Source organism: Lissotriton vulgaris, chromosome 12 (assembly GCF_964263255.1).
Source record: "Lissotriton vulgaris chromosome 12, aLisVul1.2, whole genome shotgun sequence".
In the NCBI taxonomy this organism is placed as follows: Eukaryota; Metazoa; Chordata; class Amphibia; order Caudata; family Salamandridae; genus Lissotriton; species Lissotriton vulgaris.
The window spans coordinates 718,957,665-718,980,685 of NC_141700.1; the positions used below are offsets into that span (position 1 = coordinate 718,957,665).

At 46.0% G+C, this 23,021-nt stretch overlaps 1 protein-coding gene across 1 annotated transcript in view; it reads left to right on the forward strand.

The window, feature by feature from the left end:
• LOC147678113 (hydroperoxide isomerase ALOXE3-like) overlaps positions 1-23,021 on the forward strand; it is a 310,576-nt gene that overhangs the window by 203,001 nt on the left and 84,554 nt on the right. The window contains exon 6 of the mRNA XM_086945972.1: positions 18,194-18,366. Within this exon, the coding sequence (XP_086802098.1) occupies positions 18,194-18,366 (173 nt within the window). The remainder of the gene's footprint in view (positions 1-18,193; positions 18,367-23,021) is intronic.

Genomic DNA, 23,021 nt, shown 5'->3' on the forward strand with positions numbered 1-23,021 from the left:
GGTAGTTCCTGATGTGTGGGGAGTGCAGGGTCGAGATTGGTATGTGCGAACTCGTGAGATTGAATGCTGTGCAATGATATATGCGGCATAATTATGTCTAGTGTGGAAGTGCCACTTCTAGAAGTTGGCATATTTGTGTAATTTGTGTCTGGCGTGTGATTGGCTGAAGCTGGCTGGTGAGCCTGGCTCCAAGAGTCTGGGATGGTGTGCCCCAGTGGTGAATTGAGTGTTTAGCATGCTGATGTGAGGGGAGGGGTGCACCTGGGCCTGAATAGGGCTTGCTTTTCCCACACAATGCTGTTTCCACCCCCTGTGGTGCGTCTGATGTCCCTAGCCTGGCCTGTGAAAGGAGTTCCCTATAACCAGTTGTAGCTGGTTCTCACACTGCCTGCACCCTGCTAGACAAAGGATTTCTCTGTATAAATAGGGGCTGTGTCCCCTTACAAAATGTTCTTGTTTCTGACTTGAATCCTGCCAGGGGCGTGCTGCTGCTTCGGCCCAGGGGAAGGCTTGCCTCCCTGGGCCCTGCCCAGCCTCTGGATACCTGATGGACTTGGAGGCTGATGGATTTTCCTTGCTGGGAGCTGTGTTGCTCCATCCTTATTCTGCCAGGACTGCTAAGGGACCTCTTTGCTGGAAACTGAACGATTCATGTCCGGAATGCTTTCCATAAGACTCGTGTCAGGGTAGACCCACTGAACAAGTACGATGCATTTGAATGCATCCGGATATGATTCGGTTTGACTCCTTTTGACTTCAAATGGACCCTATGTACCAAAAGCATACACAGGCTCCCATTGAGAAAAGGAGTGGTTGGGGATCATCATGCACCCTGTGGTGGGCACCCCTTGGTGCCTGCCACATTGTGCATGGTCTGAAAGGGGGGATCCATGGGTACCCCAAGGCACGAGTCAGAGGGCCACGGGTGAAGGGGGGCCTGCTATGGTCCCCAAAAGACCGATTCCAGCAGCCTTTTCAATCCAGGCTATACAAATTGTAAAGGCTGTCTGAATCATTCATCGTAGTTGCACGCTTGGAAAATCTCCTCCATAGATCTGAACGATTCAGCTCCGGAGGGCTGTATCTCTCCCTATGCCTTCCGGAACCAATTCGGTCAGTGCTAAGGCTTTCCAGGCATCGTACTTGCTCGTTCGGAACTGGGAAATGAATCGGTCAGGAACAAAGGCTCTGGAACGATCTATGCAATTACAAATCTGATTTGGAGCCCTTCCGGACGAGATTGGAAACTGCCCCAAAGTCAAGATTGTTTGAATCCTTTCCAGATTTGTGTTATTTAATAGGCTGAATCTTCACTACAGAAAGGCATATTTAAACAAAGTCATCACCAGAGCACTTACTAGAGTACAGCTTACCAACCATAATGAGTTATTAAACATCAACAGATACAAAAGGATATCCAAAACTGTTGCAATGCATTCAGTCTGGTTGTGACTAAATATTCAGCTGGAATTTTGATCAAACATTGGCACCTTTTGAAACTGGATCACCATAAGAGCAAAACCACAACTGACAGATAAAAAACGAAACCCTCAGGAACATTCTCAATTGAAGTGATAGTGTTGCGTATCAACATATTAAAGCAAAAAATACCTTCATAAATTTCAATGAATTCGGAGGGCTTCCACAAATGTTGAAACTTCAATTGTTGTAATCACACAATTCATAATCCAACCCATTTGTATATGACAAGACATCACAGAACGAACAACATCAAGTGCTTTTTAATTGTATAACAGCCTTTTGTATATATAAAAATTCCTGCATCTGCAGTAGAATGTGTTTGTTCAACAAAGAGAATGCTCAAAAAAAGGTGAGAAGTCCATTTTGAGCAATTTTTTAATGGAGACATAATATGCTATTAAGAAAAAGAACATAGCAGAAAACACTAGGATAAAAATACATTTTGACTAAGAGAATGGAGTTTCACAAATGTGAGATGAAGATTTTATGAATTTAGAAATATTAACAATTTGAAGTTAATAATGTATGGATTTAATGACTAAAGAGGGAGCACTAGGGCAGTCTTGTCTGAATAGGAACCAGAACTTAACAAACTATTATGTTGTGTCTTTGGTCTATAAAGTATGGAATGTCTTATGTTGTGAATTTACCTATAAAGGAAAGCATATAAAAATGTTTAATATTTGTATATCCCTGTACTTAAATATGTATACTAAACCACTTGATCATAACAGTATCATGTTATGATAACAACCCAAATTAAAAACAAATTGGGCTTATAATAAAGAAGGCTTCATTGAATTGAAGTTCACTGGTTAAGGTTCCATGCAACTGACCAGATAGGACGTTATCAACATATACATGAAGGGTTTATCACCAATAACAGACACTATATGGAGAGCACTTATACTAGGCTTCTGCCCACCTTATCCGAGAAACATGCTCTTTATTTTTTTACTGAAAACCAAATGGACAGATATATTATTTAAACTCATTAAAAATATGATCATATTGGAGAGAAGCCTACATCACTGAAGTCTTATCCATTGCATCTCAATCATAATAGCATGACAGTGATATAAAATGTATCAAGTCTAATAAATTACCTATTGGTATCAGCTGTAGTATTGAACATTAGTTATAGTAGCTAAGCAACTAAACCATAAAAGACCCTAGAAGAGGCACAGGACACCATAAATGTGACATAGAATAGAGTGGCCTTTTTGTGGGCAAGGTTATTTTTGGTGTCCTCTTAGAAGCTACCAAGTGTGAAAGGAACTTCACCTTATCAAATGATTTTCATTTCCACCTCCATCGTATTTAGGATAAGCATACAGTAACTCTCTTGGATTCTTTGGGATCTTTAGGGCTCTCTCAAAAAATCAATATACACACTCATTCAGCCTGGCACACCCTAGATGGCTTGTTCATTAACAATGAGCTGATTACTACCAAGGAGGTGCAACCTTTAGCCTGGCCTGACCACCACAACATTTTGTTTGAGCTAAAACTGTGAGAACGGTATACTAATATCAGGCTGGACCTGCCCAAGCAGTCTCCGTCTTGGAAAAACATAAATTTCTCTCTCCTCACCCATCAGTTAATTAACACCCAAACTGAGTTTCCTCCTGACACAGAGCAGACCTCTCAAAGCTACACAGACTGGCTCCAAGCTGCCTTTTCTAAACTATTTCCATTATACGAAAGTCTCCAAAAACAGGAAAACTCCCTCTGCTCCATGGTTCTCCAAGGCTCTGTGGCTTGAAAAACAGCAATGCAGGGGACAGGAAAGAAGTTGGCGGTTACATTACGTTCCCCAAGAAAAAACGTGTTATAAGCAGGCTCTAACTAAATGCAATCGCCGAACTAAGGAAAAGTATGATTACTTTATGCAGGAAATAGAAACTGCTAAAGATTACACCAAACAATTGTTTCACGTGGTGTCTAAATTTGCTTCACCACCAACGAGCCATTCTAGCATCTCTACACAAGCTTTTTGTGACTTGCTAGGACAGTGTTTCCAGACTAAAGTACACCAAATTTAGTCCAATTTTGAGACTTCCGCCTGTCCCGAGCATCAGATTCAGGCAAGGAGCTGCCCGAAGTCTCCACTTTGATGGAATTCCCTTTGGTTATCAATGAACAGATAGCCATTCTGGTGAGCAAGGCCAAGTCTGGCTTATCATCAGACCTGTGCACCCCCTTGGTTCTGAAAATTAAAACAGACTTGATAGGTGCACATTTTGCAGGTATCTTCAATACAATGTTTATTACAGGCGTTTCCCAACTGGAAAATGGCCTCCATTCCTCCGCTTATGAAATGCAGGTGTTTTAATTCTGCCTAATTACGAGTGCTAGCGTTTAAAAAAAATATTTTTTTTTTTGGGGTGTGTGGGGGCTTCTACTCTGCACTTTTAGAGCACCTTGTCGCCTCGTCTTCACAGACGGAGGTGTCCCAGCGGCGAGAGTTCCATGTACCGGAACTTTACCCTGGCTGGCTGCCATTTTGGAGGTTGGCGGTCCAGCCTCACATATGCTTCCGGGCTGGGGCCTTAAATGCTGACACAACCCCGGGCACACAGCGGACACGAGGAGCAGTCAGATGCGCCTCTGCTGATATTTATTGTAATTCATGTTACTTCATTTTTAAATTACTCTAGTGCTCTCACATTCTAATTCTTCTTAAATACTATGCTAGTGTTTAAAAAAAACTACGCTGCACTTTTTGTGTGTGCACACTTTGTCGCCTCACCTTCACAGATGGGTGTGTCCAGGGGGGCATCTCTAGCATTTTCTTCCTCTCTCCCTCGTTCCCTCAGGGTCTCTCCGGTCCGCCCCGGGATTTCCTGAATGTGCAGCAAGAATCCCCTGTACCAAAACTTTCCCCTGGCTGACTGCCATTTTGGAGGTTGGCGGTCTAGCCTCACATACACTTCCGGGTTGGGGCATTAAATGCCGACATAACCCCGGGCAAGCAGCAATCCCCAGCAGCGGGCACCCCACTGGCACGCCAAAGCAATCCTGTCTGCACCCGTCCATGCCTCGATCGCACCAGGGGCCAGGCATGCTTCCCGTTTTCCCCCAGGATATAAGGATGCCCAGGCAAGAACTTATTCCAGGACTGGTCTCCTTGAATTACGTGCTACACTTCATCTCCAGAAGTGTGCAGCTAAGTTGGACATCTTCATTGGGAAACCAGTGCACTGCCAACATTGCAATTTCAGACCCACCAACAGTCTGGCACCTGCACTTGGCTCCCGCATGGGGCCCTAGGAACGGGGTGGAAGGGCATTAAGAAGGACCAGCACCAGGACCTTCACCACATCTGGTCTCAAGATCAGTTCTATTAGGGGGGCATTGATAAATGCTCTCTCCATGCCCAAACATAAAACCACAATTGCTTTGACTATTCAAAAACCCAATTTGGACTGTCTATTTGTCACCCAGACATGGGTCAGGGATAATTTGGGTCCCGACCTGGTGGATGCTGTCCTTCCTGGATATACTATTCTCAGATGAGACGGCCTTGAGCACAGAGATGGCGGTCTGGCTTTGGTGTCCCGGGACTCTCTTAGTTCCACCCTCACGACAATGGACGGGGATCCTGGCTCGCCACTATAAGCAGCCTTTTTTAGGGTTCAGCTGTCCAATAACTATAATTTCTCTGGCCTGCTAGTCTATCGCCCACCAGGTCCCAGAACCAGGTTTACTGAATCATTGTGCAAAACATGGAACCATTCGTTACCAGTACTCACCTCACCATTTTAGAAGATTTTAACTACCATCTCGAAAACAAACAGGACAATGACTCAATACACCTCCTAGACCTCATGTCATCCTTGAGACTTGATTAAGTTAAAATGGGGTGACCCAGTATCCCTGAGAACCTGGGCAATAATGAAAATGATAAACAATTGGTTCTTTCGGGTGCAATGAATTTCTTCACTTATATCTCATTTGAACACAACATATTCAATTTTTGCAAACTTGAGTTAATCAAAACCAAAAAGGGAATCCAAACCATACAAAGAGTTTGCAAGTTCCTTTATAGTGTGTATTCATTTATAAATACTATTATTTCAAGGCAAAGGTGAAAAGGCTGTCAATTTCATACATGAGTGCATTGGGTGATAATTTGTGACAATATGTGCTCAGTGAGATTTAGTGCCATACAATATATACAGTGTTGATGTCTTGTGGTAGGAAGGGATTGTGGAAAAGGGAAATTGTGACCAATATACAATTCTTCAGAGCATTCTGTACACAGTATTTATCAGTTTTGAATACAGAGTCTGTTGGTAAGTGTGGTCAACTGAAATTTAATGTCGAAGTTTCAACCCTATAAAAGCGCTCTTGAAGCGTCTGCACAGGTCTTCATCAGGACTGGGGTGGGGCTGGGGGGGGCAGGAGAGTGCGTGGCAGCCTTCAAGTAGGCCCAGCCGGGCTAACCTTTGGAGTTTGCTGAGGACAAATTTCTTTGGATCGGACTCTTGTATTGAACACGTGCCACTTTCAATAAATTCTCTTAGTTGTTTATCCATTTGGGATATATTGCCGCTTATTCCAGTGTGGCCGCTGGTTTAGAATCCTACAGGCGGGCGAGGTCAATTTTATAGGGCTCTAGTGTTGAATAGGCTTTCAATGTAATCTCTAAATCTGTTGTTCGTACATCGTAATGCAATGTGACCACTGGTGCGGTAATTCGAACCTTGGGCAGTGCGTATGTGGTCCCAAAGGATCCTGGTGAAATCCAAAAACCGGCGTCGATGATCGCTCTGACCCGGTTCTGTCAGAGATGACAGCGTGAGAAAGGCCTTTCTCACGCTGTCATCTCTGACAGAACCGGGAGGCACAGCCGGTTCACTCCCATGGTGGGGGGCTTCCGCAACTGGATTATTGAGGCCCTTGACACTGCTGTTGCTTTTAAAAACTGCAGGGGATATTCTCAAGAACGTGTGATAATCATCACCAAAATAGGTTAACGCAATGTTTCATATCGCCGTCTATCATGGCAAAAAAACTCAGTTTTAACGTCCTATTCACAACACGGCGGTAACATGCAATAGTTTCCCGATAATGCGTCAAATGTCCATGATAAAATCACTGGGACAGCGATAAAATCTAAACCTGAACGTGAAAAATGTTGCAATGGGCCCCACCTCGATAGAAAATTCAGCATTAATCTGTTCCAGGCCTGCAATTCACACACATCAGGCAGGAAAAATCACTATAAAAGTAGAAAAAAACCCACAAACAAATCCAAAACAACTGCAAAGCACAATGGAGGTAGCCGGAGCAAGTACAGAGGACAACCAGAACCCCACAAGCCCCGCAGAGGACTAGCCTGGGAGCTTGGGGTCAGGGAAGGGCAAGGAGAAGAAGAAGAGGAGGAAGCAGTTCAGTCGGCAGGAAAACAGGATCCTGATAACGGAGGTGATAAAACACCATCAATTACTGTTCGTCACCTCTACTGTGTCATTGGCAACAAATAATTTAATATGGCAGTTCATTTTGGACAAGGTGAATGCAGTCGGAGTACTGGGGGGACTATGGAAGAGGTCAAGAGGCGCTGGAATGTTGTAATGTGCCAAACCAAGCAGAAACTCGGCAACAACCAGAAGGCAGCAATGCAGACTGGAGGTTGGAGTCCCACGCCACAGGAGGAGCTGGATGAGATGGAGGAGAGATGGTGTCCACAGTCATCAATGTGGAGACGGTGGCAGGAGTTGGGGGACCAGACACTGCTCAACATGACCTTACACAACAGCAACAGGGTGAGTAACGACCAGGGACTGGGGGGACAGGGGGAGATGGGCACAATGGCACACATGCACAATTAAGTATAGCACAATGCACACCCACAATGAATCTGGATCATGTCCCCGACCTCCTTGGCACACTGAAGCACACCTAGAAACAGCAAGTAGCCCCCTGTCGACTATGTTCCCAGAGGGGGCCCTTCCCACACACAACCAATCCCACAACCAACCCATGCACATGTGCTAAACCCTGCAAAGCGGCGTGTCTGTGAGCAATACCGACAATGCAATTGACACTGCATGACGAATAGCACTGCTGCAGTCAATATATCATGAAATGTTGCACACCACGACACTGAGGTGTCTGAGTGTGGACCACATCCATAAAGGAGCAGATCACACTCTGACACATCCACGTGCACAAACAGCCCTTGATGTCAATGACACATCTGCAGACAAGCCACGCCCCAGACTCCCAACTCCCACTAAGAGCCCAATGTACCCAAGTATGCAACAACTCAGCACTGTATGAGCACAGAAGTCAAAGGCACACTGCATGAAAGGGATAAGGGGCAATAAAATCAGATCTGCAGGGGCAACTCTCCCAAAATGCAGCACATACACATAACATTCAGAGCACATGAACATTGACAACAGTGTGGTACAAACTGCAACACAATCACAACAGAACGGAGGACACAACTGGTGCCGCTTGTGTGTAGAAACTAGCCAATCACATTTGGCATAGCAGGGAAATATGAGTTGATAATGTACAAGTACAGACACACATCCAAATGTCCACAGTTCCACATCAAATAGGCAGCTCCTCCCAAACAGTCACAATGTACACTGTAATGCAGTCTGTATGTAAACATGTAAAATACGTCAACATACATGTGAACACAATGTTAAACTGTAGCTCCCCTTCACATTGCAGATGGAGAATGAACACCCCCTGCAGAGCAGACCTAACAACTCTTCACTGATGACGAAGATGACCTCCTCACCTTCGACATCGACGCCCTCCAAGAGCTCATGGACCGCTTTGGCACTCAACCTCCAGGGGCAGGGCAGCCCAGCTGCATCCAGGAGACCCACCCCCGGCACAGACCACACAGCAGGAAGCACCCACCACCATGGCTATCTCCCAGGACCCCCTGCATGGCCTTCCAACGCTGTGTGTTTGGGTGCCAGGAGAAAATGTTTGAACAGGTGCGGATGGGGTTCATCCTCATGGCATCCAAAGTAGATGCCATACATGGGTGTCTAAGTCCCATCAGGGACAACTCACAGTCCCTAACAGAGACCTACAGTCCCCTCCATGCTCTCCAATGATCCATGGCTGACATCGCTGGAGTGCTGACTCGAAGACAAGAACAACTCTCTAGTCAAGGCGGTTACAGCGATGTCAGCCTGTAGTTGGAACACATGTGGAGGATCATAGAGCGCATGGAGCGGACACAGGCAGAAAGAACGGCTGCCATGGCTGCACACCAGCAAGAGGTAGCTGGGTTCTTTCTTGCTTTGCAGACCCTCATCAGGGCGTTGCTGCCACAAGTCCTGGCGTGAATGAATGCTGCTGCTCCCACTCCATCCACATCTCTGCCCCCTGAAGTGTCAGTGCCACACAGTGTGGCAGACATTCCACCTCTGGCCCCTGATGTGTCATTGCCACACAGTGATGCAGAGAAAACAACACCACCCACATGGGAGGCACATGATACATCAGAGGACGAAGATGCAGAAGATTCTGCCTCAGTGGTAAGAAGGACGCAGTAGCATTCATTTCCGCTGCATTGTCGAATTTATTTATATAATTGCGCTGCACTGTCGCTTTATTTATTAAAATAGCAGCGCGACGTCGCTGTGGCAGTAACTCTGATTTTGGCTACTTTATACCTGGTTTGTGCGTGTAAGGCTCTCTCCCTACAACACGCTGTGCATTTGCTGCCCCTGGCTGTGCTCGCCTTTGACCCTCCATTTTGTGTTGTTGTTTTCCCCTGGTCCGCCCCTCATCCCGCCACCGCCTCCCAGCTGCTGCCCCTCCCACCCACGATTAGTATCCTTCCTCGCTCCCGAGCTCTCTGTGACCGCCTGGACCCTCCTTCAGTCCGGTTGCTCCCCCACGCTCCAGCTGTCCTGCACGCTGGTATCGTTGGTCTCCTGCTTTTCAGTTCCTAGCGCTGCATTGTCTCATTTACTTATTTAACTGATAGCGCTGCACGGTCGCTTTATAGCGCTGCATTGTCGAATTTATTTATATAATTGCGCTGCACTGTCGCTTTATTTATTAAAATAGCAGTGCGACGTCGCTGTGGCAGTAACTCTGATTTTGGCTACTTTATACCTGGTTTGTGCGTGTAAGGCTCTCTCCCTACAACACGCTGTGCATTTGCTGCCCCTGGCTGTGCTCACCTTTGACCCTCCATTTTGTGTTGTTGTTTTCCCCTGGTCCGCCCCTCCTCCCGCCACCGCCTCCCAGCTGCTGCCCCTCCCACGCTCCGCCCCCTCCACCATCCATTTATGACCAATGACCTAACGCGCAGCGTCCACGCGCAGCAATCGCGCCCCAGCCGCGCCGAAGGTGCGCCAAAGGTAAGCCCGTCTACGCCCGTCCGCGCCTGGACCGCGCCCAGTGCCAGAGCCCCTGGTCCTCGCATTGTCCTCCCCTCCCGCATTACTTACGATGCCACCACCCTCCTAGCCCTTAACCGCGGCCGTTCCCCAAACTGCGTCCTAGCCGCCCCTGGACACACCCATGGACCCTTTTCCTGCAACTCCTGCAAGTTCGACGGCACCAAGAACAACTCCTCATCTACGAACACACAACAGATATCCGACCCCAACCACCTACAATGCATCCTGCTCAACACCCGCTCGGTCCACAGGCACGCTATTGACCTCTGGAATCTACTAGACACCATCTCTCCGGACGTCGCCTTCCTAACAGAAACATGGATGAACGCCTCTTCCGCCCCAGACATCACCATTGCCATCCCGGAAGACTATAAGATCATCCGTAAGGACCGCACTGACCAAACATGAGGAGGTATCGCTATCGTCCATAAGAAATCCATTCGCATCTCAACCAGCTCAGACGTCAATCTCGCCAACTCTGAACACCTGCACTTCCAGATCCACATCGACCCCAAGACCACACTCAGAGGCACCCTCCTTTACAGGCCACCAGGACCCCGCGCACAATTCAGTGAAGACATCACGGACTTCATCACTCCACACGCGCTCCCCTCCGAGGAGTACATCCTTCTGGGAGACCTCAACTTTCACCTTGAGAAGAACAACGACCGCAACACCACCACCCTTTTGGACAACCTCACCAACCTCGGACTTAAACAACTTGTCACTACCCCCACCCACATCGCAGGTCACACACTCGACCCTATCTTCACCTCCAGCAAACATGTCTCCTTCAGCCACACCACAGCTCTCCTTTGGACTGACCACAGCTGCGTTCACTTTACCTACAACAAGCCCACATCCAACAACCACCCCCAACCCACTCTGCAAAGAAACTGGAACAAAATCACCATCGACCAGATCTCCTCATCGCTTCTTCAAAACCCCCCAGCCCACTCCTCAAACCCAGACCAAGCAGCCACCAACCTCACCCAATGGTTATCCAACAGCGCTGACATCCTAGCACCACTGAAAAAACGACAAATCAAACTAGGCAGCAAGAAGGCCTCCTGGTTCAACGATGATCTTAAGAAATCCAAGAAACTCTGTCGCTCCCTTGAGAAGGCCTGGAAAAAAGACCCAACCACCAGCACCAAGGACGCCTTCAAAAACGCCACCCGCATACACCACCAACTGATCCGGAATGCCAAGAAAGCCGCTTTCAAGAACCGACTAGATAACAACGCCCACAACAGCAAGGAATTATTCAACATCGTCAAGGAATTTACCAACCCCTCAGCCAACTCCAATGACATCACCCCCTCTCAAGCCCTCTGCGACTCCCTAGCCTCATTCTTCCACAACAAAATTGCAGACATCCACAACAGCTTCGACAACCGACCCAAAGACCAACCCACCAACCCCCCGCAGGACCCCCTCCCCCCCTGAACATCCTCAATGACTGGAAGCCAATCTCCACTGAGGACACCATCCGTCTGATGAACTCCATCCACTCAGGATCCCCCACAGACCCATGCCCTCACCACATCTTTAACAAAGCAGACTCCATCATAGCACCGCACCTCCGAGACGTCATCAACTGCTCCCTCAACTCCGCAACCTTCCCGGAAAGCTGGAAACATGCCGAACTCAGCGCCCTCCTGAAAAAGCCCACAGCTGACCCCACCAAACTCAAAAACTACCGCCCTATCTCACTCCTTCCTTTCCCGGCCAAAGTCATCGAGAAAGCGGTCAACAACCAGCTCGCCGCATTCCTCGAAACCAACAAATCCCTCAACTCCTCACAATCCGGCTTCCGAGCCAAGCACAGCACTGAAACCACCCTCATCGCAGCAACAGACGACATTCGAACTCTAATGGACAATGGAGACACTGTCGCCCTCATCCTCCTCGACCTCTCCGCTGCCTTCGACACGGTCTGCCATAGCACTCTTTTACAACGCCTCAGAAACGTCGGAATCCAAGGAAAAGCACTGGAATGGATCACCTCGTTCCTCACCGGAAGAACCCAGAGAGTCCGCCTTCCACCATTCAAGTCAGAGGCCACTGAAGTCATCTGCGGCGTCCCACAAGGATCTTCACTCAGCCCCACCCTCTTCAACGTATACATGAGCCCCCTCGCGGTCATCGCACGCCAACACAACCTCAACATCATCTCCTACGCCGACGACACTCAACTGATCCTATCACTCACCAGAGACCCTAACACTGCCAAAACCAACCTACATGAAGGAATGAAAGAAGTAGCAGAATGGATGAAGCACAGCCGTCTGAAACTGAACTCAGACAAAACAGAAGTCCTCATCCTAGGCACCTCCCCCTCCGCATGGGATGACTCTTGGTGGCCAGAGGCCCTTGGAAAAGCACCCATCCCGACGGACCACGCACGGAACCTGGGCGTCATCCTGGATTCCTCACTCTCGATGAACAGACAAGTCAACGCCGTTTCTTCATCTTGCTTCAACATTCTTCGCATGCTCAAAAAAACATTTCGCTGGATCCCCACCGAAACTAGAAAAACAGTCACCCACGCTCTGGTCACGAGCCGACTGGACTACGGAAACACCCTCCACGCCGGTACCACCGCTAAACTCCAGAAAAAACTCCAACGCATCCAGAACGCCTCAGCCAGGCTCATATTAGACATCCCGCGTAAAGAACACATCTCTGGTCACCTGAAAAACCTCCACTGGCTCCCCGTCAATAAGAGGATTACTTTCCGGCTCCTTACCCACGCACACAAAGCACTCTACGAAATCGGACCTGAATGCCTCAACACACGACTGTCCTTCTACTCTCCCTCCCGCCAGCTACGATCCTCCAACCAAGCCCTTGCCACTGTACCTCGCATCAACAAAACCACCATGGGAGGTAGATCCTTCTCCTACCTGGCAGCTAAAACCTGGAACTCACTTCCCACTCACCTTCGCCTGACTCAGAACCACCTAGCATTCAGAAAGCAACTTAAAACGTGGTTATTTGATATTTGACAAGTAATTCCCCATCCTTCTTCAAGCGCCTTGAGACCCTCTGGGTATGTTGCGCGCTATATAAATTTATTGACTTGACTTGACTGTTTCTGCTTGATATTGCTCTCCCCATCATCACCTTCCACTGCCATATTCTGTTTGGTTACCAATGACACAACAATCAGACTGTGGATTGAACTCTTCCTCTTCCGATGAACTTGTCATTCCCTCAAGGACTCTGGTTGGCCCTCCACGGGGCAACAATGTAAAGTGGGGTTTGCATGGCCCTGTACTGCTCCAGCTACAATACTTCACTGAATATGCATTAAACATTCAAATTCACAAAGATGTGCTATGTCTATGATCATTCAACTGTGAAAGTATGGATGAATGTAGGGTCAGTGATTCCCCCTTATGTCCATGTTGCTCATGTTGTGGGACCTGAGTCACAGGGTGCAACATTACCGATTGCGGTCCGGGTAGTGCCAACACTACAACCGAGACACACAGATTAGTTACTTCCTTGTCCAGCCCAGAAAGGAAACCTCGTCCAGAGCCCTGGCGTCATTGTGCACACCCCTACGCTAGACTGGCATACGCCAGGCCAGCCCGCTCCACTTATGCTTACAGGGGGGGGACAACGCTACATGTCCCAGGTCTTTCCTGTAGTGATCTGCTGATCACAGGTCTAGTTGTCAGCATGCCACAGCCACTCCCTGAGGGGTGGTTTACACCCACACCACACCCATCCATCACAGGCTTAAAAGACCCTGCCAACAAAACGGGCCAGGCGCAGGTGTTCGAGGCCATTTCCACTATCCATCTGAGTGTGTCCGTGTGGTCATTATTTATCCATGAGGGCCTAGGGCCCTATCACATCACATTCACCACTGCCAGAGGTGACATGAAGGCGTCCGCACCACGAGACTCAATCATAAAGGGCCCATGACTTGCGGTGCACAGAGTTGGTGGCAGCCGAGGCATTTTGGGCAGCACGGACCTACCGCTATTAGACAGTGACTTGCGGTGCACAGAGTTGGTGGCAGCCGAGGCACTTTGGCTGGCACGGGCCTTCCGCCACGTGGCGATGACTTGCGCTACACTGAATTACTGGCACTAGAGCTGAGCGGATGTGCAGCCTGCGATGATGCATCGGCCTCGATGCGCAGTCCTAGCACTCAGCATTCAATTTGAATTGTGTGTCCAGCTGGACCAGTGTACGCCAAAGCAAGCAAGCAGCACAGACATGACGCTGTGCAGCAGGGTGCGCTGGTGGCCTGTGGTGCGGTATCCAGCGATCGGCTGAGGAGATTGCACCAGCACCTGGTGGACCCTCTTGGGGACATGCCGGTGGCAGCGGGTGAGAATTGAAGCCTGGGTGCGCAGGGGCGGCCTGTCATCACTGGGCGGCGGACCGGTCTGGAGACCAGGGCTGGGGTGCAGCAGGCACACAGGGTCGTGTAGGCACCACTGGTCACTGCGGCACCCTCGTGGCTGGGTGGGGGGAGCAAAGGTGCATGGGTATCAAGCTGATACAAACCGTGATGCTTACAGGGATGAGAAATCCTGCATCATGGGACCGTACCAGATGTTTGTGTGACCGTAACCTTCCTTTTCTTTCCTATGAAGGTTCCAACCACACATACTTCTGTTACGGTCTTTTTGAGTAGGATTTGTCTTTCCTGTAAGCATTTCGCTTTGTCCAATGGCTATACACTATACCAGATTTTGCTTGTAACCATACTGATCCTTGACCATTGTCACCATTGGTCGAGCAGGTTTCTGAATACTGACTTCTGGAGCATCAAATTGTATTGGGGAGTTCCCACAGCATATGCAGTTACTTGAATCTACACGTTGCCCTGATGAACTTCCCCATTGGGCAACGTCTGTACTTTTTGTTTTGTTTGTTTGTGTATTTGTAATAAAGAACTGTTTTTGCACTACTGTTGACTTCTGGACTTCATGACCGTGCTCACCCCCATTTCAGTTACTACAATCTTGGATCTGGGGCATGGGGCGTCTGGCAATGGCTGGCATTGGGGTTAGTTGCGCAGGAACACTACAAATTGGAACTGTTGTGTGGTGCAGATACAGGGGCCCGCCACTGATGTTCTGGACATGCATCCACGACATGTGTGAGGAAGTTTGATAGGACTGGCTTTGAGACTCCTCTGACTCTGGCAGTTGTTGGTTGGGAGGTACCAGGGGCCAACAGGTGCAACACAGCCAGCAGCTTTGTCTGCGGAGGGATGTTGGTTGTCCGCTGTGTTGGTACCGTCACCCTGTGGGCACTGTGGGTCCGGATGCGGAGGATGGTTGTCCTTTTGTGCCTGTAATGGGCAATGACTTCCTCTGGAATTGAGTCTCTGAGGCTGGTGCATGTTAGGAACATCCGCTGTCCTGTTCTGCACTGCTTCGGTGGAAGTCTCGGGGTATGGTCCAGGGGGCATGCAGGTGGTGGCGGTGAGTGCTGTGGACAGCTTGGGTCTCGGATCTGCAGGATCCCTTTCATACTGCAAGTAGTCATCCTGCTTTACACCAGCAAAAGGCAGGTGTTAAATCCCTGCTGCAAACACGCCATAATTGCCTGTTTTTTGGATAGCATCGCAGATCTGGCTGGTCGTTGAGCATGTCGCGAAGTGGCGTTTTCATGTGTTTTTGCACGGGAATGCCTACTCTTCACATCATTAGCGTTAGTTGTCGTTCTCATCCGTGGCAATGTTTTTTGCAGAACCTATCGTTGGAAAACTGGCGATAACGGCAGTTGGCACCAGCTTGAGAAGGGGGTGATAATTCTTTCCCCACTTTTTCTGCGCTAAAGTGCCGACAACTCAGCGATAAGTCCTTGAGAATATGCCCCTGCATTTTCCGAAGAGCCAAACCAGCGGCGCCATGTTTCTCAGCAGAACTTAGATCCCTCAGAAGGGAGTGCCGTAGACCAGAATGTAGATGGCACATGGACCATTGTGCTAGGACAAAAGCCAAGCAGAAAGCTCCGCTACAGAAGTACAAACTCGCCATCTTCCATAGTGGTAGAACCAAACCGAACCCTGTCATAATCCATTATTAATTGAAATTTTCTGTGTCATTGTCCCCTCAGTATCCACAATGACCTGGGCCCAATTATGTCTATGCAAATCCTGGATTAAGACTAATATTCTCTTGTGGATATCACATTTTATCAAGGTTTCCCATCAGCAGTTCTATTCCACCAGATCAAATGCAGCATGGAAATCTACAAAACATCCGTACAAACTGTCTCTCTGCTCAAATGATTTCTGTGCAATAGACCAAAGGGCAAAACAGTGATCAATTGTGGCAGGCACAATTAGTCTTGAGTCAAACCATTCCCTCAATATTCCCAAAATAATTTTTGCAAATACTAAGGTTAACCAACTTATAATTTTTTGGGGCCTTTATGTCTCCTCTTTTATGGATGTGTCTGATAATAGCATCTCTCCAGCGAGATCCGGCCTCTGTCTAAAATGACAGAGAACATCCGAAATCTGAAATAGAAATTCTCCCCTACCACTCAGTCCGAGTCTTTATTTTGATAGATGGGTGGTTATCAGGTCCGACTGCTCGAGTCAAGATTAAATTCGCTATAATGCGTCTTATATTACATAGTGTGAATTGTGATCTAATGTCACCATCCACCCCTTTCCAGGGAATTATACTTCCTTTTACTGATTCTGTCATCTTACCATATATTTCCTCCAAATCCTCTTCCCGTGCAACTTATTCCACCACACAATTCATTGATCCCTGGGTTTTACCTCGGCCTTTCTGTACTAACTTCCAAAACATTCTTGCATTTTTTGTTTGCATTGCTTCCAGCATGTTTCCCCACCAGTTCTCTTTAAAATTTATTTTCTGATTTCTAATAAGCATTTTATACAGTTTACTTATAATTACAATGTTATTATAGCTTTAAATAACATACCTTTCTTTAAGGCTTCTTTCACTTTTCCTTATCAGCACCTTTAATTTTCTACACGCCTCACTGAACCAATCCTTTCTTTTTCCTCTGTTGCTTCAGTACTTCCTATCCCTGATTTCGTTTCCTTTTAAATCAACCCTAAAACTTTGAACCCCTTGGCTTATTGTATATTCATGCCACTCTAGATTCATTGCACAGGCATTTTCCAGTGTTAGGTTCCATTGGAAGTTAGCTAATTTCACCATGTATTCATCTGCCATTCTAGTGGTAAGGCGCTTTGGGTAGTTCATTTGCACAGGGATTACCGTATCTCACAAACTCCTTTCACCTCTAATTAATTCCCATTTTAGAAAATCATGACCACTTCATTCTCTTTGAGTTACCCGAAAACCCTTTATTTCATAAAAATTCCAGGCATCTAAAGGGTTGATTCCGACCTCGGTCGGAAGGGCTCCGAATTAGATTCATAATTGCCTAAACCGATCCGAAGCCCTTGTTTCAGACCGAATCATTCACAGTTCCGAACGACCAAGTACGATCCCTGTAAAGCCTTAACACTGACTGAATTGGTTCTGAAAGGTATTCGGAGAGATAGAACCTTCAGCAACCAAACCGATTCGTACAGCTCTATGGACTAGGTTTTCCAAGTGAGCAAGTACGATAAACAATTCAGACAGCCTTTCCGATTTGGTTTTCCCGGATCGAAAAGGTTTCCGGAATCAGTCTTTGGGGGCCTGTTGCAGGCCCCCCTTCACCCGGGGCCCTCTGAATAGGGCCCATGGGGGTATCCAGGGTTCCCCTCTTCACAATCATGCACAGGGTGGCAGGCACCATGGGGTGCCTGCCACATGGTGCAGGATTATCCCCAACAATCCCCTTTTGTCAATGCGAGCCTGTGTACGCGTTCGGCAAACAGGCTCCCATTAAAGTCAACGGGAGTCTGACTGAATCGTATCCGATGCATTCAAAAGCATCATAATCGTTCGGTCAGACTCCCCCATTCTGAGTCGTATGGAAAGCATCCCGGACCCAAGTCGTTCGGTACGCTACCTGACCGAGATCGGAATCGGGCCCTAAGTCTGTTAGCACCAGTTCATGCTCTGTGCTCCCCGAGTTACGAATAAATGAATTTAGCTCTATTAATTGTACCATGTCAATACTTCAAAAATATTGTATATGTATTAATTCCCATTTACCATGGTAATAGACTCTTCGCTCCAGTTCCAACAAAGGAAGATAACACATACTGGAAAGTAAAAAGCTCTAAGTAGGGCATCAGATTCTGGAGGAATAAGTGAGAAGAACCTATCCTCCTAATGATAACAGCAAAATATTTTCTTGACAGTTTAATCTTATTCACATTACTGTACTCTGTCACTTAGAGTATGTGTCCCAACACTGGAAAGAAGATGCTTTCTTTGGGTACCAGTTCCTCAATGGTGTTGATCCAACGATGATAAAGAAGTGCAACAAAATCCCGAACAACTTTCCAGTGACGGACAGCATGTTGGCACACATCCTGGGGCCAGAGACAAACCTTGCAGTGGAGTTACAGGTATGCACATTTGTTCTTGGTTTCAAAGACCCTGCAAACTGGTGTGTGTGTAAAATGAATTCAGCTGGAGGCTACACCATCTCTTTTGTTTTTAAGTGTAGCTTTATAGTGCAACTGTCTGCAAGAGCTATTGCTACTAGCTCTTAACCCTGCACATAAAGTTAGGTTGATCTTTGCCCAGATGACTATTTCTCTCCTCATGTTTTTGGCTGTTTAGTTTAATGTATGGAGTGTTTGCATTGTGATTCATGACCTACTACTTCACATCTCGCAGGTACATTTAATGAAAACAAATTATATATTTTTTCTCACTGCAGCAAACTGCTCAAGTATTACACTTGAAGCAACAGTGCAAGCTTCTTTCACACACATAGCACAATACAGCACAGGCCCTAGCAGTAAAATTATAACTACATACAGACAACCTCAGCGGATGCAGAAATTATGAAATATCGTTTAGCTTGAAACACTGAAATTTCTTGTTACTTTCTAGACACTCAGCATGTCAAAAGGCAAAATTATTAACTTTGCCAATGATTGTTTTAGATTATCATACGATAAATGTTGGTTACTTTACCACTCTTTCTCGGGGGTTGCAACGTATGGGAGTCTGTATTATATTTCAGATCTCTGGATGTGTATTGATAATTAGAGTATTTTGCTTCCTAGTCACTTGAGACCAACATTTTGTAGCGCTTAATGTCAACTATTATTTGTTTAGGGTGCAGATATAATTTGTGTGGTCTTGTAGTATTTTGGCCAGGAGGCTGCAGGCCAGAATGATTCTGAGTGGTTTGAGAGGTCTAAGTGAGTGGTGTTCTCTTGTGGGTAGAGTTAGTTTGTGCCTGAGGACTGGAGATGTGCTCAGCTTAGGTTTCATTAGCTCAGCATGCTAGAATGGTTGAGGTGTTAAATCTGTATTCAGCCCAGGTTCTGAGAAATTATATTGGAGACAGGAGAGGTGTATGGGTAGGATGCCCTCTTCAAGGAGCTTAGCCTGATAAATGAGGGCTATAGTTGTGTTCCAACCCTACCTTTGTTGGGTTTGTTGATGCTGCTAATCATGATAATATTGGAAAGAACTTTAGCTAAAATAGAGTTTGATGCCCATACATGCCCTGGCCTTGATTAGCAATCTGAGCTTATATTGGGCAGGTTGCTCTGTATCATCTTTATGAAGTTGTATGTGAGTGGCTCAGAATTTGGGAATAGCTTTAAAATGCTCTGTTGGATAGCACAAGGCACAATCACAAAGTTGTAAACAGAACAGTGCAAAATCTGGGTGCCAGACAAACCAAACACATGTGCCACAAATCTCTCCAGATATAGGCTTCCACATTCAGTTGTCATGGAGTGGGCCTTATTGTCAGCACATCCTTCTGTTGCCATATTTTACTAGAGTTCAAAGATGGCCACCACATTCTAGGTAATATGTGTTTACATTTGCAATGTGACTCTCATGTTTATGGTTCCTTGGTTTAGGAATTATATACCAAACATTCACCATTTTGGCTTCCATTTTTGAAATATAGAACATTGCTTAAAATTATATTCAATATGAATTACATGAATTCAATATTTTAAGATATAAATGTTATTAATGACTAAATTTAAGGAACCATATAGGTATCTCATGCCTATGTCCATTGACCTCTTTTGGCCAATTGTTACACTTCTCCTAGTCCGACCGCAAGTAATGGATGCTAGGTTTTTGTTCCTGACACTGGAGTCTCTTTCAGAACAATTAGACGCTATTAGGTTGCATGATGACCGGTCTGCGAGGAGGCAGCTACAGCATATATTACTTGACTTGTCTCAGAGTAACCTATTAATGCTCTTTAGTGACAGATGACATGTTTCTGATGATCGCCTGCCCTTTTGTACTGTCAAAGCACTGAAGGTGACATGCTTTGCATCCTCTTGTGTCTATTTCATGTGACACTCCCAGCTTTGTGGAACAAACTGGCCCCAGAACTAAGGAAGGAATGCAATCTGTTATCCTTTAGAAAAAAGTTAAAAACTGTACTGTTCAAGCAAGCATGGAGCAGCCTCTAGGTGTTGTGTTAAGATCAAGTAAATACCCAACCCCACTACGTAATCTGGACAAACAGCGCTTAGAGACCCCGGTGGTTATAACGCGCTATACAAATTAAATAAATAAATAAAATAAATAAATAAATAAATTGATCATGTAGCCCTAGAGTTATAAAACCTTTTAGTCCTGTGACATGCTTATATTCAGCCTTCAAAATGACACTCTTTACCATGGGGGTACAAAAGGGGATGATGGACGGAGAGTTTGAGCAAATCAAACACTCACCTCCAGTCAACTGATCTGGGTTTAATCCATCACCATTCTTTAGCTCACTCAGCCACCCCAGTTCAGACATGGCCATATGCAAATCAGTCTGACCCTGTGCCTCATGGGAACAGTCCAGCCCGAACTGCCAAGCCATGTCTTCCCTGGACCGGAAACAAGCATCCTGGGACCGGAAACAAGCATCCTGGGACCGGAAACAAGCATCCTGGGACCGGTTTCGGATTCATAATCTTCATCAGCCAGGCTATCTTGAATCCAATGGCCAAATGAGCAAGGGACTCACATCTGAGCATACCCTGCCAACTTAGGGCGAACAAAGCGATACAAAAGGAAATGATGGACGGAATGCATTCAAACAGACCTGATTGGTATGGTCCTGGCATAAGTGCTCAATCTGGTTTTCCTGATGAAGGCGCCATGTTCGCCGAAACCTACCTCGAAGAACCAACATTGCATCATTTTTTTTTATCTATTACTATGTTGTCCATTAATTCTATAGTCTCTATATTTCCTGTGATTTGCCTGTATATATTGGGATGTTGCATTATTTTGTTTGATTACTTAGACTTTTCTTTGTGAAATAATATCACGGCACTTATGGCTGCAACAATCTTATTGTGACATAGTTTTCAACTATTCTTTGTCTGAAATTGTGCTTTATTGTTCTGTTACTTCATGTATGTCTATTGTCTTTCGATATTGAACCTCATGAATTCATGAGATTCGGAGGCTATTGAGCAACTGTTTGTACTAATAAAATATATTATTTTTATAAATTAACAGTGGTACATTGAGTTTAGTGCTATTACTGTAGATTTATTGTCCAATATATATTATGACCAACTAGTTGCCTAGGGATTTCTCATATGAACAACTCTATTTTCCCAGTCCTAGGAACATTTATTAGTTACAGGGGGTCCTTATATTTAATTTATTTACAACAGTGCTCCCTCCACTCTCACATTGGAGTGCAGCTGGAATGGAAAAAAGTACCTTGCATGGTTATCTAGCATAAAATTCCCTGTGGTACAATAATACACTTCAGTTTTACAGGACATTGTATTTTGTAGATATGGGTTGTACTTAGGCCAATCGATCTCTCCCGCCTAATCTTATACTGGTTGAGTAGACAAAACAAATCTAACCAAATGTCAACTTATTGGAAAGTTCTCCATTCAAATTTTATTTTACGTTATGTACAGTACATGCATTTAAGTTCCTCGAATTCTGCAGTTCTTGTTAATATCACAATTTGGTCAATGAGACGTCCAGCCCTATAACTTGAAAATGGCCCACCTGCAGATAGTTCAGAAAATATCAAGAGGCTAGTTTGTGTAGTAGCGACAAGTTTTTCCAGTCTTTATTGGGCACTTCAGTTACATCCCTCTTTAGCCTTCTATGGTGTACTCCGCATTACATATAGTTGATGATTTCATTTTATTCACTTTCCGTCACTTCAAGGCTCAACAACCTAGTGTGTGAACATTAATTCTACTGCAATAAGCCATGCAGCAAATGCCTCAGGTGGCTCCAGGTGCCCAATGCCACAATGGTAAATTAGGTAGATCTGTGGCAGCAGCCAATGGTGAACCTTTTAGTGCAAGGAAATATGTGATGGAGGGTTGTGAATAGACACTTGTATGTGCGTTAAGCCCCTATCTCAGTATTAAAAGCCATCTGTAATCTGGATAAGAGTTTTGCATCTTGCTATTTTATGTGTGGCTGACCCTTACTTCAAATTCTGCCCCAAGTTGTGAGATACTCTGAGGTATCAGTACATCTTGCATAACATGCCAGGTTGCCAAATGTTTACCCAGACCTGAAATTACTTTTACTATTGAGAGGGAAGCATGACAAACATACAACTTTGTTAAGGTCTGTTTAATTTAAATCATGAATACCTGTGGAAAGTGTGGCTCCACCCAGTAGCCAGTATGCCACCCTGCACTCATTAGTACATTCAAAAGTTGTCAAGTGGCGCTCTTGCCTGGAGATGTTAATTTATGTAGAAGTAGGTAAGCAAGGTACCAAACTCTCACTCACATCTGGACAGAGAAAAAGACGCAAGCAAAGACTTTCAGAAGAAAATCCAATAGGAAATCTGACTGCAAAAGAGAAATAATCTGAGATAACATTAGTAGCAGGTGTGTGAGAAATTCAAGAGAATGAATGCATCACAATTTCTCTATTACTTTTCAAACCGTCCTTTATATCGGATTTAGAAAAAGAAAATACACCGTCATCTTGAGTTGGAAAGCTATGGTAATAATCTCCAGACAGACTACAATCTTGGAACGGGGCTTGCATTAGTCTTTTCCACCCTCCCTCCTCCCGT